General features: G+C 34.9%; 2 protein-coding genes across 4 annotated transcripts; one reads left to right on the forward strand and one right to left on the reverse strand.

Annotated features, from left to right (window-relative positions):
* Window positions 1–494: 494 nt before the first annotated feature.
* Chmp1 (charged multivesicular body protein 1) lies at window positions 495–8482 on the forward strand. Its single transcript, XM_069812645.1, has 4 exons — window positions 495–771; window positions 1612–1856; window positions 3714–3934; window positions 6649–8482. Exons 1-4 carry the CDS (start codon window positions 750–752, stop codon window positions 6764–6766), a joined length of 606 nt encoding a protein of 201 aa, XP_069668746.1. The 5' UTR covers window positions 495–749; the 3' UTR covers window positions 6767–8482.
* LOC138691003 (AP-4 complex subunit beta-1-like) lies at window positions 6907–17831 on the reverse strand. 3 transcript variants are annotated; one of them, XM_069812635.1, is made up of 5 exons: window positions 17723–17831; window positions 16382–16497; window positions 12411–12674; window positions 11748–11971; window positions 6907–7909 (listed from the first exon to the last, which is right to left on the reverse strand). In XM_069812635.1, exons 1-5 carry the CDS (start codon window positions 17768–17770, stop codon window positions 6969–6971), a joined length of 1593 nt encoding a protein of 530 aa, XP_069668736.1. In that variant the 5' UTR covers window positions 17771–17831; the 3' UTR covers window positions 6907–6968. The 3 variants fall into 3 exon arrangements, with proteins under 3 accessions (XP_069668736.1, XP_069668735.1, XP_069668737.1); XM_069812634.1 differs by having other exon boundaries at window positions 17571–17791; XM_069812636.1 differs by lacking the exon at window positions 17723–17831 and adding an exon at window positions 16715–17319.

A 17831-nucleotide genomic window follows, 5' to 3' on the forward strand; every position in this document is an offset into this window, starting at 1 on the left:
CGCTGCTAACGTCAATATCTATACTGTCAACTGCCCCCCCCCCCGTCTGTGAGTGACCTTTGGCATGGATGAATATATTTCACTTAGATACGGAATGAATAATTGAAAAATTGTGAGGAAAACGGTAAACATCTCATTAAAATTAATATATCATGTGTAGAAATGTTTCCATGTATTATGAATCAATTCTGAATCTAATGAGTTCATATGCACGAACTACGAAGCTCACTGCGGCTACCTGTTTGTTCAGGACTATAGTTCAGTACATGTTCAGTATATGAACACTATTAGCACAATTGTTAAGTATCGATTTTTTAAATTATTATATCTTTCTATCTTATATCACATCGTATAAAATAAATTTAAAATGGCTACATACAATTTTAAAATATAAATTTAGTGAGTTGAAGATCAACTCTTTGGAGATACCAGTCAATTCATGAGTTAATTCACCAAGTTCATTGGAAACAAGAGGGGTATAGAGTCCTCTTGATTGGGAATACCAAACTCATAACGTCACTGTTGCGTAAAGCATATGACAGTGATTCGTAGAGAACAGTGGAAGGTGAAATTGCAATTATAATTTGTTAAGATTAATGGTAAAAACTTTGTGTCGTCTGTAGAAAACAGTTTGGGTTGAGAATTTGGAATAACAGCTGCTGAGTACATTGGGTTAACCGTACATTGTATTATACCAATAACGTGAATATTAGATTTGGTACGCTTGTAAGTTGTGACAGGCCTTGACAATGTCTTCATCAGCTATGGAGAGTATCCTTTTAAAACAAATTTGTTAAATAACAACATCGATTTTTAACGATAATTTTCATTAATGTGAATTATGTAAGCTCATGTAAGTATAAAATTCATGTGTAGCTGAGTCATTGAACACAAAGAAAACTCTTGTAATAACTGTACGCCTATTATATTTTGGGGGATAGGTAATAAATTTCAGAACATAGATTCCTTCCTTTCCCTCTTCAATATTCCAACCTTGTGCACATATAGCGAATGTGGTACTTATTTCATACTTGAAAGAATGTGAGTAAATTCGTAGTTGTGAACTTAACCTCTTCAATTTGTTAAAGTGATACAATGAAGTATAAATAAAGGTGATAGGGTCCTATGTATTTATGTGAGCATTATAACCCGTTTTAACCTTGTCACAGTCATCGGTCTCCTGTCACATAGCTATCCCCTCATATAACCTAACTTTAACTGCATTATTTACAAAAATACATGCAGGCGGAGAATAGAACACTGTTAAACATGATCAGACATTACTAATATGTGTCAAATAAGGGTACTGGTAAACCCATTGTGTCATTATATGATCATGCAAGTGTATATATAATTCTTCTGTGAGTATCTAGATTCTGTAGCTTAATATTCCCAACCTATGGCAAGTTTTCTCAGAAATTATCTACATTGCATGAAATCTGTTTAGATGTAGTTCATAGTTCGGAGAAAGGGAGTTGAAGGTCCCAGGATTTATTCTGTAAAGAAGTGGGCCATATTGAGTAGGTAACTTGATCTGTATTAAGTTATTACCATTTTTCCTCATAGACTGTACACTGTACTTACACATTACTCCTTAACAGATATGATTAGAGCATTTATTTAATTTGAAATTTGCTGTCAAAGAATTGGAGAGGAATTCTAAAAAATGTGAAAAAGAAGAACGAGTAGAGAAGCAAAAATGTAAGAAAGCCATTCAAAAAGGAAATGTTGAAGGAGCCCGTATCCATGCAGAGAATGCCATTCGTCAAAAGAACCAGTCGTTGAACTACCTGCGGATGAGCGCAAGAGTTGATGCTGTGGCCAGTCGTGTTCAGTCTGCATTGACTACAAGAAGGGTAATACAGTTACTAAAAATTATGAACTTGTATTTTCTCTTTTAAAATTTATGGAATTTATTTTGTTACTAAATTACAATTATTACAAAAAAAGAAACCTCTTTAAACCCCAAAATATTGTCGCAAGAGTGAATTATCCAAAGAGATAATGCGCGTGATATTTGAATAAGACTATTTGGGTCCACTGCAAGGGGAGGGAGCTATTCCATAACTATAATAAAGGGAGAAAAATAAGATTTTTACGAAAAGGACTGTATGCTAGAATTAGAGTGCTCTAGCATTGGCTGGTGCAATCCCACATCTAGCCTATATAGTTTAGGGAAAAGACAATGATAGGAACTGGCTAAAACACACAAAATCTCGTATTCCAGAATTGTGTGGCATAGCTTCCTCTTGCAGTGGACCCCTCATTTCGCGAATAATCATAAATGATTAAAGATATCCTACTTAGTAGTAGTAATATAATCATGTTAGGTCCCAAACTTAATATACTATTTCATTAGCTGGCATAGTCTTGGCCTTTGGCAATATGAAATTCATGAGTCAACACTAAGTTAATTACGGTAAAGAAATTGTAGAAATTAATTATACAAATATTTGAGGTTATATTTTATTTTGAACTACATTTAATTCCATGTCTAACAGGCGACGTAAACTTGCCGGCAGAGAGAGAGAGAGAGAGAGAGAGAGAGAGAGAGAGAAAAAAGAGGGATAATTGCTATTGAACCAATGGCAGAGGTCTCATGATATTTGATAAGTTTTCTTTTTGTTGACAATAATTTGCTAAATGAAAAATGCAGTACTTTGTTCCATGTCTGACAGGTGACATAAACATCGCAGAGAAGTATAATTGCTATTCAACCAATGGGAGAGATATATAAGACTTTTTCGCAAATATTTTAATAAATAATGTATAACATACAGAAACGATTATATTATAAATTTAGATATTTTAAGACTTACGTTTGCTAGCACTGCTATCACGCAATATCACTGCCATATTGTTAAAGAAACAATGAAAATATTTAACTTCTGAACAGCAGGTGCAACGAGATATTAAACAAATGCGCATCACGTGCGACAAGATTGCAATTAATGGTTGGCTTTGATGGTTAAAACTCGCTAGATTCTTAGGCCCGTATTCATAGACATTTTTAGCGCGGGTTTTCGGTGGATTATCAGCGTTTTTCGTATTCGTAAACCAATGTTAGCGATAGGATATGATTTGAATTCTGTACTAGTAACCAGTGGATAGCCGGGGCTAGCTTAGTACGCTCGTAGCGCGTGCTGCGAAATGTCTATGAATAGCACCCTTACACTCCATTGGTGCTGTGGCATATGAGCCAAATAATAAAGTAAATCCTGATGACAGTTTGTGGTGATGATAAAAATAACATTAAACATGTCTGAAATGTCACGTTAATAATTAATAACCGTTATATCGAGAAAGGTGCTCATTGGTAAAATACTAAACTTGTATTGGTAGGTCTTGGGTTCAAATCTTGATACCAGCCAATCTGATTGGGGTTTTTAGTGGTTTCCATAAAATAACTAGCAATCTAGTTATAAATGCCGGGTTGGTTTCCATTTTCACTGCAAACTACAGAAGATAATGTTTTGCAAAAAGTTCATTTCTGTTGAACATGTCTCATCTTATCATTTGTCTTTGTGTACCAACAAATCACACCTTTTTTTTTAAATGCCAAATCAGTTTAAATTCTTTCGTGTAAAATTAGACTAATCATACTTATTATTACAGAATGGGATCCTTACATATATTAACAAAAATCAGAAGGCTAAAAATTTGTCATCACTGTTATTTTAAAAACTTATATTTTTATTTGTAATTGTTACTAGGTTACCCAATCTATGGCTGGAGTAGTTAAAGCAATGGATGCAGCTATGAAATCTATGAATCTTGAAAAGATTTCCAATCTTATGGACAAATTTGAGAATCAGTTTGAAGACCTGGATGTTCAGAGCTCGTACATGGAGAACACCATGTCACAAACAACAACCACTGCTGTCCCACAGGGTGATGTGGAAAATCTTATGCAGCAAGTCGCTGATGAAGCTGGGTGAGTTGTTTGTACACAATATTTAATAATGGTGATATAACAGCCAAATTTGCTCATTTGGCAGTACTGTTGGCTAGGGATTGGATTTACAAGAGTCTAAGGTGCAAATCTTCAAATGAGTGTCATTTTGCTTTCCCAGGGAGGCAGAAGCATGATTTTTATATGTCATTACTTCTGCTTTTTATACTCAGGCATGATTATACAGGGTTGGGCAGATAAAACCGGCCTGTGTTATGACATTGATAGGTACTAATGATTTGAAACAAACTTCAAATGGAATGAAAATAAAATGACTCCTAGTCATAAATTAATTAATTCGCGCTGTAAGTTGAGGAGTCCGATAGAAGGAGTTCTGTTCCTTGTTACATTTTTTATGGATCCAGTTGTACGCCATTTTCGCACCAAATCTTGAATGCTGCTTTTCGCTGGTACTGAGCGAAGCGGATATTTGTCTCTGAATAATTGTGTTTCCTTAATAGAGCTGGTCTGTACGTACGCCTCCACAATGAATATTCGCTCTGGTATTGAATAAGTCATGCTTATTTAAAGAACAACTCTTTACATGTGTTTAGAACGTCTGACTTTTAAACAGCAACCAGAAGAGGTTATAAGCAACAATGGCGCAACAACAATGACACAAAACACGCGGAAGATACAGTATAGCCAACATAATTACATTTTCAAGAAAAAAGAAAGAAAAGAAATCAATACCCTACATAATTTATTTTCCAAATCATATGACATGAGATGGGGCCGGTTTTATCTGCCCAACCTGTATGTGTAGCTGTAAACATTTTAAGCAAAATGTTTACACATTACATGAACATACATAGGACATTATGTTAAGGCATAACTTGGTAGGAAACTGTAGTTCAGCAGTCATCTCTTTTAGAAAACTTGTGCAATATACACATAATCGTCTCTCTGCTCTGATAATTCGGAAATACTGAGGAAGAATATGAGGAAAAAAGTCAAGCATTCTGTATTCATTTGCTCTTCAATCTCACTAGACTCCATGAATATATAATTATATATTTTTTTAAATATGTTTAACCTCCCTTCCTTTATAGATTGAGAAACTACATTTCACAGTTGTACAAGTTGACAAGCAAGATATAAATAGTAGTGTCTGTTATGTATAATGTGTAGAAATTTACGGCCATATTTCTTGGCTCAGTCATCATCAGTGCAGCTTAACATAATCTGCATTCAAAGTTGTATAGTTGCTCAAGAAAAGTCGTAACTTGAGGTCCTGAGCATAATTTTTCTAACTATTGCGCATGTTATGATCAAAGTCTGTGATTTGACAATAATGAATGCATGGGGGCTTACTTTTGTGATAAGTTTATCATTTCTTGAATTGGTATCTCGCAATTTAAGAATTAAAGTATTTTGTGCATTTTACTTGTTACTCATTCACTCCATTGCTTCAGAGCCAAAAAATGTCCTATTATTCAAAAGGGCGTTGTCATCATCACCATCTTCTGTTCTCGTTTCCTCGATTATGGGGCTCGAGTGTAAGATATCAACCTCCAGTGTTTTCACAGTCATTACACACTTTACTTTCATCCATAATTTTTCTCTTCTTTCCACACTTTGTTTCACCTGATCTTTCCATCTTGTCCTAGGTTTTTTGAGAGGTCCAAAAAGAGTATTCATTCATTGATAGTTTTCTGCCCATGGGCAGGTTCTTCACTGCAAATTCAGCATTCTCCAATATTCCCTCAGTCCTGCCTTCTTTGTCTCAGCATATGATCCAGATAACTTAATGTTGTCTATCTTCTGCATTGTGAACCATTAATGAATTTCTCAGTTTTGTTCAGTAGCTCACCAAGTTCATTTGTGTATTGTGTAATTTGTTACAAGGACAATACAGGGTTTGAAATCTTCAAGAAGACTTACTTGAATTTAGTGGCTATTTTCTATATTTGAAGTTCTGTATCTTTACTAGTGTTTCTGACATATAAACCAAACGGTTTTGTTTTTTTATTTTTTTTTAATAACAAAATAACATAGGCCTAATTTCAGACTTCTTGTATAAATAACTCCCTCAACATAGAAAAATGCTTAAGTAACACGTTTAATTCCTAAAAAAATAAACCTAAACACACTGCATATATAGACCACAGTATATCAGCATCGACACTTGGCATTACTGATTGACATCTGGTTTCCAGTGTACATACCTATGCTGTTTCTCTTCAAATCTCTGTATTTTTTTTTTTTAGATTTGGTACTGACTGATACCATGCACTTATTTTCATGTAGATAATATATCTTGCATATATGTTCAGCTAGACATTTATGGTCTGTTTCCATTTGAATAGAGAAACATCTTTATTAGCATATTTGGTATATCTCTCGTTAGATAAATAATGAGAGGGCAAGTGAAGGTAGAATTTTTTTGCTTCTCTTGAAGAAGAAATAATAATAATAATAATAATAATAATAATAATAATAATAATAATAATAAAATAAATAAGCTAAGGACAGATAGCAAGCCTTCTCTTTCACCCAGTCAGACTCTTTCTTTGAGAATTTTCTTTATAAGTAATAGAGAATGAGGATTTGTTGTATGCATCTGAAAGTTTCATATATTCTTTTCAAACTTACGAAATGAAATGGCAACATTAAACATAACTTTATAACATGTATACACACACATACATACATACTATTATTTCGAAGTGTTAATGGGATTTATTTTCTTCCAGTTTGGAGTTGAACATGGAATTGCCACAAGGCCAAACTGGAACCATTGGGGCATCAACCCAAGTGTCACAAGAGCAAGATGAATTAACGCAGAGGCTGGCCCGTCTGCGACAGGTGTGAGAAAATGTTGTGGACCTTCAGTGATCATTTCCAGCTTTTCAAGATTAGTGTATATTAGTGCTGGAGCTTTCCACAAGTATTGTGAAGTTTGTATATATACACGCGGCATATAAATTAAATTGTTCCTTGAGGGAGGAATGTTATTTTTTAGTACCATAAGGTCTTTTATTTTTCAACATTTGTACATCCACTAAATTGAAACTCATGAGTTTAGCATTTTTTTTACAAGTTGTATATCAGTTTGAAGTAATTTGTAATACTTTAGAGTTTTCTCTTGTAAAGAAAATAACTTCCCTGAATCACTTTCGTTCATATCTAACATGCACTTTTCCATAATAGCTCCAAGTATGTGCTGACATTTGGCAGGCATTTTTAGGAACATTTTAATAGCTGCAGTAACTGTTAAACTCTGCATACAGTCATCATATTGGTCGAAGTTTTGAGTCAAAGATTCTAGGACATAAGGTGACTGGTCCTCGATCAATTCTCCATGCTCTCCCAATAAAATTGGAAGAATGTAAGGAACATCATTCACTGACAAGTCAATTTTCATTAAAACTTTTTGAATTAATGATCTTATTGTATTGTCATCAAAATGTTGTAGGTCGAAGTCTTGCAGTGCACTTAGCACAGTGTCACATACAATATGATCGCTAATGTCCATCAGACTCATTATGATACCGAGACATTCACTGCCTGCAATAAGAGGCATTCGATTTGATATTAGACACACACATGCAATGGTATTTCCACATATGGCTGGGGTCCTGCAATATTTCTCCAAATTCGATAAAACTTCTTTAAAATTTGTTTCTGTACAAATGTATGGTAAGATATTAAGCTTTTTTAAAGCGAGAGGCAAATCACTGTCGTAACTTACAGGATAAAACAAATGTGGAGTGTTGGAAAATTGTGCGAGCCAGTCACTGTCCTGATTAAATGCAATAAGAAAATCTAAAACGTGATTGGTGGATTCTCTAGGCGCCCCAGGTGATAAGAACTGCTTGAGAACTGGTGTGACTCTTTCTATTATTTCAGTTTTAAGTTGAGGCTGTTTCTCTTTAGTAAGTTCTAAGAATAGCTTGACGCAATTCACAACCACAGCAGCACTTGAAGAATGGACGAGATATGGATCCAGGATGCCTAAAACATAAAAACAAAGTTAATCCTTAAGCTGAGTATGCCAAAACAACTTTAATAGCGGGTCACTTTTAGCTTAGTTAGGGCTGAAATAGAAGTAACAAGCAAAATGCTGATTGACAACGTGATTTTCTTAATTCAAAGGGATATAATCTTATATCCAGAAAAGACAACAGAATATGTATGAATAACATTATAAATGCATACAGTGTAAAGCTAACTGTACTATGTGGCAGGTATATATATATTTTTTTTTTGTGCCTTTAATGAAACTGCATTATCCTATATATTAATTCTTATGAAAATGTGATTTTTTCCATAAGGTATGAAATTTAACCTTACTAATTTTTTAATGTAATTTTTTTCATGTTGAATTTTAAATGTAGTAAACTGATTACAAAGAATCTTTATCTTGTGTAATACAATTCAAACATTCTGTAAAAGTGTAGACCAATACCCTCAGCATGAGTTCTATTGCATGTCAACATGGTTATTTTCGTGAGAAATGATCCTTCAATGTAAATATAGACACAGCCTGGTATAAGATTAAAGAACATTTATTTGTGAAGTGTTGAATCCTTTTTTTTTTTTTTTTAACGAGAATGGAAATTTCATTTTATGACATTATGTTCATATGAACACTGCAGTTTGATGTAGGTTTTTATTCTTTGAATTTGTACCAGATGACCACGAAATAAGGGACAATATTTAACGACCCTGAAGACTTGTGGTGTCAGCAAGACAGAGCTCCGCCACATTATGCACTAATAGTAAAGGGAATGGCTGGATGAATGGTTTCCAAGAATGTGAATAGGACATCATGGCCCTACTGAATGGCCTGCAAGATCCCCCAACCTAATACCATCTGACCTTTTACTGTAGGAACACTTGAATAAAGTGTACAAATACACCATTGAAAATGAGGTTCATCGTCACCACTTTATTATTGAGGAATTCAATTCTCATGAGTTCTGCAAGAAGGCATGCAAAAATGTGAAATTAAAACTACGAGCTTTCATAGATTTGAAAGGAGCCTACACTGCCCACTATACAGAAAATCAATAAACAGGGTAGTAACATTTTGTTGACATTTTTATTCCTTATTAAATATTTTCCTCTTATTTTGTGGCCATCCTCAGTCATATAGACACAATGTGTGATATAAATGCAAAACAAAAGGCATCATCAAATACTGATTAATATTAAGCAACAGAAGCATAACTCTGAAAGTTCATTTCAACATAGAGGATGAGAAATTACCTAGAGCCTTGTTAAGGACATGCTACAAACCTACAATACAGATCTCGCAACTTTTTTTCCCACAATAGTCACGAAAATGATTTTTAATGTCCTTAAAAAATCAACTGTCTTTGGGTCTAACAAAGTATGTGTTGGACTTACTTTTCAAGTAGAAATAGGCGTTTTCAAGGAAAATGTTTAATATGTACGGTATTATTTGGTATTTCAATTGTTTGTATGACTTCAATAACAGCTGTTCCTGTAATAGTAATGTTTCATTCGTAATTTCATTGTAAAAAGGAACCCTTTTTCTCATACTTCGTTACTTATTTCAGTTATTTCTTTCTGTCGCACTTAAATCAGTGTTGCATGGTTTGAAGACCATTTTCAGAGTGTAAAATTCATAAATATGAGATAACTGCAACCATCTATAAATTATACAACGAACAGCCACTGACCTATACCCTAGATCATATATGTAACAGATAACTCCTCGCTACGTTAAAATCAGCAGCACTTTGAAGAGAACAACTGCCAGGATCGCCACCCGTCTGCCATAAACGAACACGAGATGGCAGCACAGTCGCTAATGCAATTCAAATGAGAATTATGACGTGACTCCTTATGTAACAACTAGATGGCAGCGTAATAAACCTGACAAAAGTTGTTAACCTCAAAGCCTATAAGCTCGACATATCTGTTACATATATGATCTAGGCCTATACATATGCTATGGAAATCATAGTACTGAACATAACATGGGGAGTAACTACTTTTTCTCAAATATTTCCCCTGTATGTTGCGCAGGAAAGTGTTTATAAGGAAAAAAATGTCAAAAAACTGAAAATACACTGAAATACACTAACAATTTTATTCTCTTAATAAATTCAGAGGAATAAATTAAATTAAATTCTAAATTGTAATTTAATTTTCTTTGACATTTGATTTATTATTTTTTTAATGTCAGTTATTTTTTTCTTCCTGTTGTATTTAACAGTTTCACAACATTACATGAGGCCATGACATAAATAATTTAATGCTACTTAAAATCAGTAAAATTAATATAAATGATAAAATGAATGGCATTAAATTAATGAAAGCATTATGAATAAAAAATAATATCCGATAAAACATAAATATTAAAGAATAGTATTCATTAATAACGTTTTATCTGATGGCCCTAATCTGTTAAAAAAAAGTCGTAATATTGTTATGAATCATGGCTCACATTGATGAAACAGAATTATTGATATAAAAAATTAAAAGTAAAAATCACTGCCTGTTCGAACACATCCAATGCATCCAATAGATGCTTATACTACCTGTTCATTCAATGGTCAAACATGTAAAATGAATGGAAAAAAATGGTTGCTAAATGGTAGCTCCTAACAACCAGTGAAGTTACTTGTAGATATAGGCCCTATGCTCTATATTTGTAGTATGTGATTAAAATATTACTTTGTTTCGCGACTCTAATAGCTTCATTAATCCATTATATTCTTTACTCTTGAAAGAAGAGGAAATACAACTAGACATGCATAAACAAAATTTAAAATATGAAAGCCAGTGAGTTGCTCAGTTACAAAAGCTGCTATGTGACAGAATTAAAAACAGTTTTCAAGTTAAAACTGCAAATTAACTACTAGTAGAATATTTTATGGAACTTGTAAGGTTAATTAATTATTTTTGTTCTTAAAAAACTGACAAAGACCATGAGTTGTTCATATTGTACCAGTTTTTGGTGTTTGCAAAATATATGTATTGGTAAACTTTTCAGACAAGGACATTTGCAACTAGGCAATTCAATAAAAAAAAATGTACTAGTGCCCAGGAACTTACAAGTTCAGTACTTTCTGAGAAAGGGGTGTCTGTGTGGAACTTCTCTACATTAATAAGTAGAGGTTTCACGAATTTATCCATAAAAGTTTCTGATGATTATTATTTGTAACACAATTCAATATGTCACACTCACACCAAATAGGTGGAACAACGGTTTTTTTTATAGTTTGAAGCAGACATACAGATGAGCTGGTTGGTGTTGCACCTATCTTTGGAATATGAAAATACACTGTTTCAGTGTAAGCATTGTTTTTTTTTTTTAGTTATTTAACGATGCTGTATCAACTACGAGGTTATTTAGCGTCGATGAGATTGGTGATAGCGAGATGAGGCCGAGGATTCACCATAGATTACCTGGCATTCACCTTACGGTTGGGGGAAAACCTTGGAAAAATCCCAACCAGGTAATCAGCCCAAGCAGGAATCGAACCCACGCCAGAGCGCAACTTCAGACCAGCAGACAAGCGCCTTAACCAACTGAGCATTGTTAGAATTGTCTTATGAGCAGGCAGTAGAAGCAGACATCAGATGCATGGATACGTTCCAGTAGGTGGTGGTAAAAACAGTGATATTTTTCTCTAACAGTAAATAAAAAATAAATTTTGACCTTGTTGTATTCTGATTTATTTCTTAATTCTTACAAAAGTAAACCTAGCATTTTTTCCTGAAATGAACAAGGGACAGAGTATTTGAGAAAAACTTTATTTCCCATGTTCAGTAGGCTGGTTTTAAAAAGTGTATAGTGTAGTTTATACCAACGTACTTAGCTCCTGAAACAACTCATCTTCCTCTGGAGGCTTATATTTGCCAATGACTTGCAGAATTGTTGCCAGCTGTGGGTCTGGGAAATCTGCCAGTCTCTGCAAGAGGTACTCGCACATGTTTCGGCTTACGACCACCCCTCCTTCAGATGCTAGTATCGTATCCAAAGCCAGGAGACTGCTCGTCACCACTACTGCATCACTGTCTCTAATGCTTTCATACAGTCTGTAAAAAATCTTAATTCTAACAAAGTATAATCAAATAAACTGCAAAAAATTCACTTCCATGAAAATATTCCTTTCTAAATACATACAAAGTTTAACGTGTCTGAGTTTTTTTGTCCGGAATTCTCTCATTCAATTTTCATTGGAATTATGCATTACTTTTGAAAACCTGTATGTAAAGACATTCAGCACTTCAGAGCAATGTATCAGCTCTATTGCCAAGAAGGATGGGTTCCCTATATATGTTGGACCTGGAGGGTAACTCTTGATAATGAATACAACAGTTAGTTACCCCTTTCCCTACATTCCTTAATGAGGAAGCTGATAATTGTGTAGCTCCAAAACGTTGGATATCTCAACATGTGACAGTGTAAATACTCAAAAATGTCGCAACAAGACTAGGTTATGTTAAGTAGCACATACACAAAAAAAATTAGTACCTATCTATCAAACCATTTTCAAAGATAAGTCCTGTGGAGTGTTTGAACACTTTCCCGCATCCTATTACAGCCGTTCTTCGCACCCGTGGATTTCCATCCTTGAAAGCAGCGTTTAATACAGGTCCAGCATGTTCTTGCAGTAATGGTGGGAGAGAGCAAAGGGTTGATACTGCTAAACACTTCACTACAGGATTTGGATCCCTGCTGTCCTGCAGTATTGTGTTTACAGACAGGAAAGCAGCGTCAGGATGAAGTGAACATACTCTATTAAAGAAAAAGAGTACAGAGTATTAATAATACATTCCGATCTTCTATTTGAGTTCTCTGTGTAGTTCTGACATACTGAAATAAAAGCTGATGTCAATTATAGCTCATGAGTAAACTGTGTGCTAGATTCCTAGTACAGTAGAATCCCTCTTATCTGGCACCAGGCTAGTTCCAGATACGAGATTTTGCCGGATAATTGAATAAATACCGGTATATAGAAAAAAAAAAGTTCGTATTTCATAGTACCAATGTTGAAACTGCTGCCATGTGAAGCGTATTTCTCTATCACTTGCTCATAACTGAATAACAACAAACTGTGTGGATTTTCCTTATTAAAACATATCACACAACACAAATAATACACTCATTTTAGGTTCGAATATTCATTTAAAATTAAAGTTCGTGTGAACTTCCTAATGTTGCAACACTGACGGCCCGAACATAACTAAATAAACATAAAAACACAAACAATACATTAATTTTAGGTTCGAACATTCACTGAAAATGAAAGTTCATGCAACTTCTTAATGTGGCACAACTGACGACCCAAAGTGTGGTAATGTAGCAGATTTAAATTTCTTTTTGGCCCAGCCAAAAGTGCCGTTGTTTTGATACTACTGGTTATTTGGTGCCGGTTACAAAGGATTTTACTGTAGTTCAGATGAGTCACTGTGAGTCCTACGAGATATCTGCTATCATAACGAGTCAACTTAACTGTAAGAGTTACAGACGAGTTGGTCAAGGACGATTCATTATATCAACTAATATTCCATGAATTGCGTTCATCAATAAGGTGAAAATTAACAATTCAGAGTATATGGAAATAAAAGATTATGTAGCACTACTGGGTGTACACAGATAAAGTAGCCCCTTCATGTACCATGAAGGTGCTTGAGGGACATGAGGTACAGCCTCATACTTTCTTGACCTCAGCACTAGATTCGACCACCTTTTACCCCCAGGAAAGACTCGGTACTCTGTTTGATAGGAGGCTGAGTGAACCTCGGGGCCATTCTGGAAGTTTGGCAACGAGAAAATCTCGTCACCATCTGGGATTGAATCCCGGACCTTCCAGTCCATAGCCAGTTGCGAATGAAATAATAGCCCATATAAATTCACTGTCTTCAATACAAGGATTAGTCAAATTGCACACAAACTCAGTTCATTTTCATTACGAATTTATCTATAAAAAAACATTCACTGCTTACAGAACATTTTCGAAGATACCCCACTTCTGCCTAGATGCATTGCTTCATTTGCATGAATGAAACTCATACAGACATGTGAAGTCTTAAATAGAACTACATAGATCACTCGAAAATTAGTGGCAACACTGCTAGTATTCAGCTTCTCTAGCAGTGACTAATGCAAACTCGTAGAATGAGATGGAGTGGTGCCTGATAAGTATTATCTGTAAGTTATACCTAATTTAAACTCTATATGAAATTAATGAAAAAATACGACTGTTATCTGCAATGCTCCAAGGAAATGTTTAGCAAATATAAGCAATGAAAGCAGCATGAGTTCATTTACAATGCTATGAACATGAAGAAGAACGTTTTCTTAGACTATCATAACTTTGGATGAAACTTCTGTCCACTATTATCAACCTGAGTTTAAGAGACAATCGAGCAAGTGGCAGCACTGCCAAAAAAATGTAGACAAGAGCAGGACCCACTCAAAGTTATGTTTATGATTATGAAGGTGTATTAATCACTCATTCTGTTCCAGTTTGAAAGCTAATGGATGCTGCATATTACAGTCACTCTTTGGAACAACATTTATGGTCAGCAATGCGCTTAAACACCAAAATGTCTTTAATACCTAATCTCATTGTGCTTCACAATGGTGCTCGTTGTCACATGGCTGCCCAAGTGGTTAATTTACTTAACAGGTGGAAATGGGAAATTCTTGAGAATCCTCTGTATTCTCCAGATATGAGTCCCTGTGACTACGAGCTTTTCTCGAAGACGAAAGAAACATTGAGAGGGATAAGCTGTAGAAATAGACAGGCATTATGACTGTTGTACAGAAGCCAATTAGAAACTTAGAACAAAGCAATGCTGTGGATGGCATCCATCAGCTTCCAGAGGCGTGGCAATGTGTATGTGATACTGGAGATTACTTTTAAGAACTGTAAGTATGACGAATAAATAATTTTTTTGTTCTTAATTAAAATGTTGCCACTAATTTTCGAATGACCCATCTGATAAGGAGGGATGGTCCATTGCTTGTTTACCAATCAAAAGTAGAAGCACAGTTAGGCCCTAATAAGAATGTGGTTCCCAGAAATAAAAAAAACTTTCATAATCCTGCAACTATTGGAAATCGGACCTATACATAAAGGAATTATTCTCACTATAGTAATCTGAGGGCTCACATTCTGAAGTTATGCATATTAGCCTTGATCACACATTACATATTAATCAGCCTAATGCACTTTCAATACAGCTTTCATCGTTTTCACTATGCTACCATCCAGTGACTGCATGGAGTACTTCCATCTAGCAGTCATTACCAAAAAATTCATTTTCGACGGTGGAGATCCTAGTGGTTGTTCTCTTTCATATATTGCCATTTCATATTGGAGTGAAAAAATGGCAAGTTGTAGCCGATTTAAGTGAACACCATATTTTAACGTTTTGGTGGCTACTTCATTCACACACAACCCCCAGAATGTCTGGAGGACCACACCTGCTGTTGGTCGACGGGTCCATTGGACCTAGCTGGGAGATCTTGTTGATCACCAGCTTTCCCTCCTTAAGCCACTGGAGGACGATTTTAGTGCCATAACAGGTCAGCACTAGGAACAGAAAAGTAGAAAGAGGAGGAAGGAAAGGGAAATGAACCCCTAGGCCTCGAATGCTCTAATGCCGTCAGGGTCGAAGAAAGTAAGAGTTCAGTCAGAGGACTGGATAGGAAAGGGTAAAGAGGGAATTAGGTATTGGTTAGAGGAAAATTATACCAAATTCAGTCATTAACTCATCAAGCTGACCAGTGCTAATTGATGAGTAGCCCCTCCCTTTAGTTCAGCTTGTAAAATTATGCTTAGTAACAGGTGCACCACGGGAAGGTAGGGATGGGACATTGGGTATTTGTCCAGGTTGGCTCCTTAAAGCCTTCAATGGGAAGGATTAATGGTTCTCCCCCCTGCATCAAAATCCACAGTTAATTCCCGATTTACCACGAAAGTCGTCTGTAGCTGCATTTAGATTGGCAACAGGCCATGATTGTTTGGCCAAACACCTGCATAGAATTGGAATATATCAGTCCCCTAACTGCCCATTGTGCAACTCAAACCAAGAAATGGATTCGGAACACCTCAAAATCTGTGCTTCAGTGGCTGGTCATGATAATATCTTTGAAAAATATTGAAGTGCAAGAGGTCAAATGACTTCATTGTCAAATGCCTGGCATTAGAAAACAACAACATATATTGCCATTTTATAACACGGGAATGGCCAATCTGATATATGTATGTGATCATAGATGTTAATCATGAATCGCCTATATGCGTCCTCTCATTTTCATAAAATTTTCTTTAACCTAACTAGACCTACCTATTTCAATATTCTTCTATAATATCTGTTTATAATTAATTGTAATAAACTGTCCCAATCATGTTTATACCACCAGTGTACTTATTCTTGCTGTCAGTATTTCAGGCAGTTTTGTATACAATGACTTCAAATTAAGTTACATACTTAGGTAAAACTGTGTAGGCAGTTTTCTTGACATTGATATTGTGAGATGGAAGTAATTTGATCACAGGACCAATCAGACAGCTGATGTTTCCTGGAATGTTCACAGCTTCAGTAAGCTAGAAAAGAGGAAACAAACAGAGTGTACCTATATAAATTCAATAGCAGTTGATGCAGTACATGGAAAAACATGCAATTAGTGAAATTAAGACAATATTTATGCTGTATCAGATTGTCACATGCAATGAAGTCTGGAATGTTGGAAACATGACCTACTTCTGGTAATATAAGAGTGTTAATATTTGTAAGAGAATAAAAAGGATTAATCGTATTTACACGAAGAGACATGGATTGGATGAAAGTCTTTGGTTATCACATCCAAATTCATTTGACCATTGCGCCATTTTTAGCTGTCAACATCACCGATGTCAGTACTGCCTTCTACCATCTTCAGAATTCTCACTTCCATCACCCATCACAATCATTATTCATTATATCATACCACTACTTGCCACTAAGAATGTTTTATTCCGTTCGTGAATTGACAATGATTGTAATAAACAAGAGAGAAAATGAAATTTTTCATGGAGCCCTCAAGGGCAGGATTCTTTCACGTGCTTTAAATTTACGACACAGATCTTCCAGAGAAAGCCACACTAAGTTATCATCCTCAAAAATAATCTCTCTTCAGAGGGATTTGAAGTGACAGGAGGTAGAGGACTGCGGCAAAGTTAAGTGGTTTAGATGAGGGGGATAGTTAAGTGACAGAAGATAGAGGACTGTGGCAAATTTTGAGCAGGTAGATAAGAGGATAATTGACAGGTCGAGGAATGTGACAACATAAACTGTAGGTTATATTGCATCGTTAATTTTTCCTATTTTTTACTTATTTCAGCAAGTAAAACAAAACTATCTTTATATTCTATAAATTCTCATATCTTAAATATCATATCTACTAAAAAAGTAATGTTTTAGGTAATGTTTTCAACTACAAACACTCCCCAAAAAAAATATCTTACTTAGCTTGTAAATACATTTTGGATTATCAATATATTTTACATGGCGTGATGTGAAATGAATAATACTATGTATGTCATATTTGTCTTGCTTTATCAATATGTAATCCATCAATAAAAACGTACATTCTTCTTTTATGTACGTACTGCAGAAGATTTTATTTACCGGTACTGACCTGATGCAACAGTATTTTTAATTCTGCCGAATCATTTTGTTGATACGCATGCAACAAATCAACAGCTAACCTTTCGATTGAACTCATATCTGACAAAGTACACAAAGAGTGAAAACCATAAATAAATCTTTGAAGAAATTCTAAATAATTACAAAATAGTGAACAATATTTTCTTCTTTCTCATGTTCATCATAATACATCTGTCACGAAGATCAATACGTCGTAAAAATGCATCCATAGATAGTTGCTAATCACTAGGAT

Source organism: Periplaneta americana, chromosome 16 (assembly GCF_040183065.1).
Source record: "Periplaneta americana isolate PAMFEO1 chromosome 16, P.americana_PAMFEO1_priV1, whole genome shotgun sequence".
Taxonomy (NCBI): Eukaryota; Metazoa; Arthropoda; class Insecta; order Blattodea; family Blattidae; genus Periplaneta; species Periplaneta americana.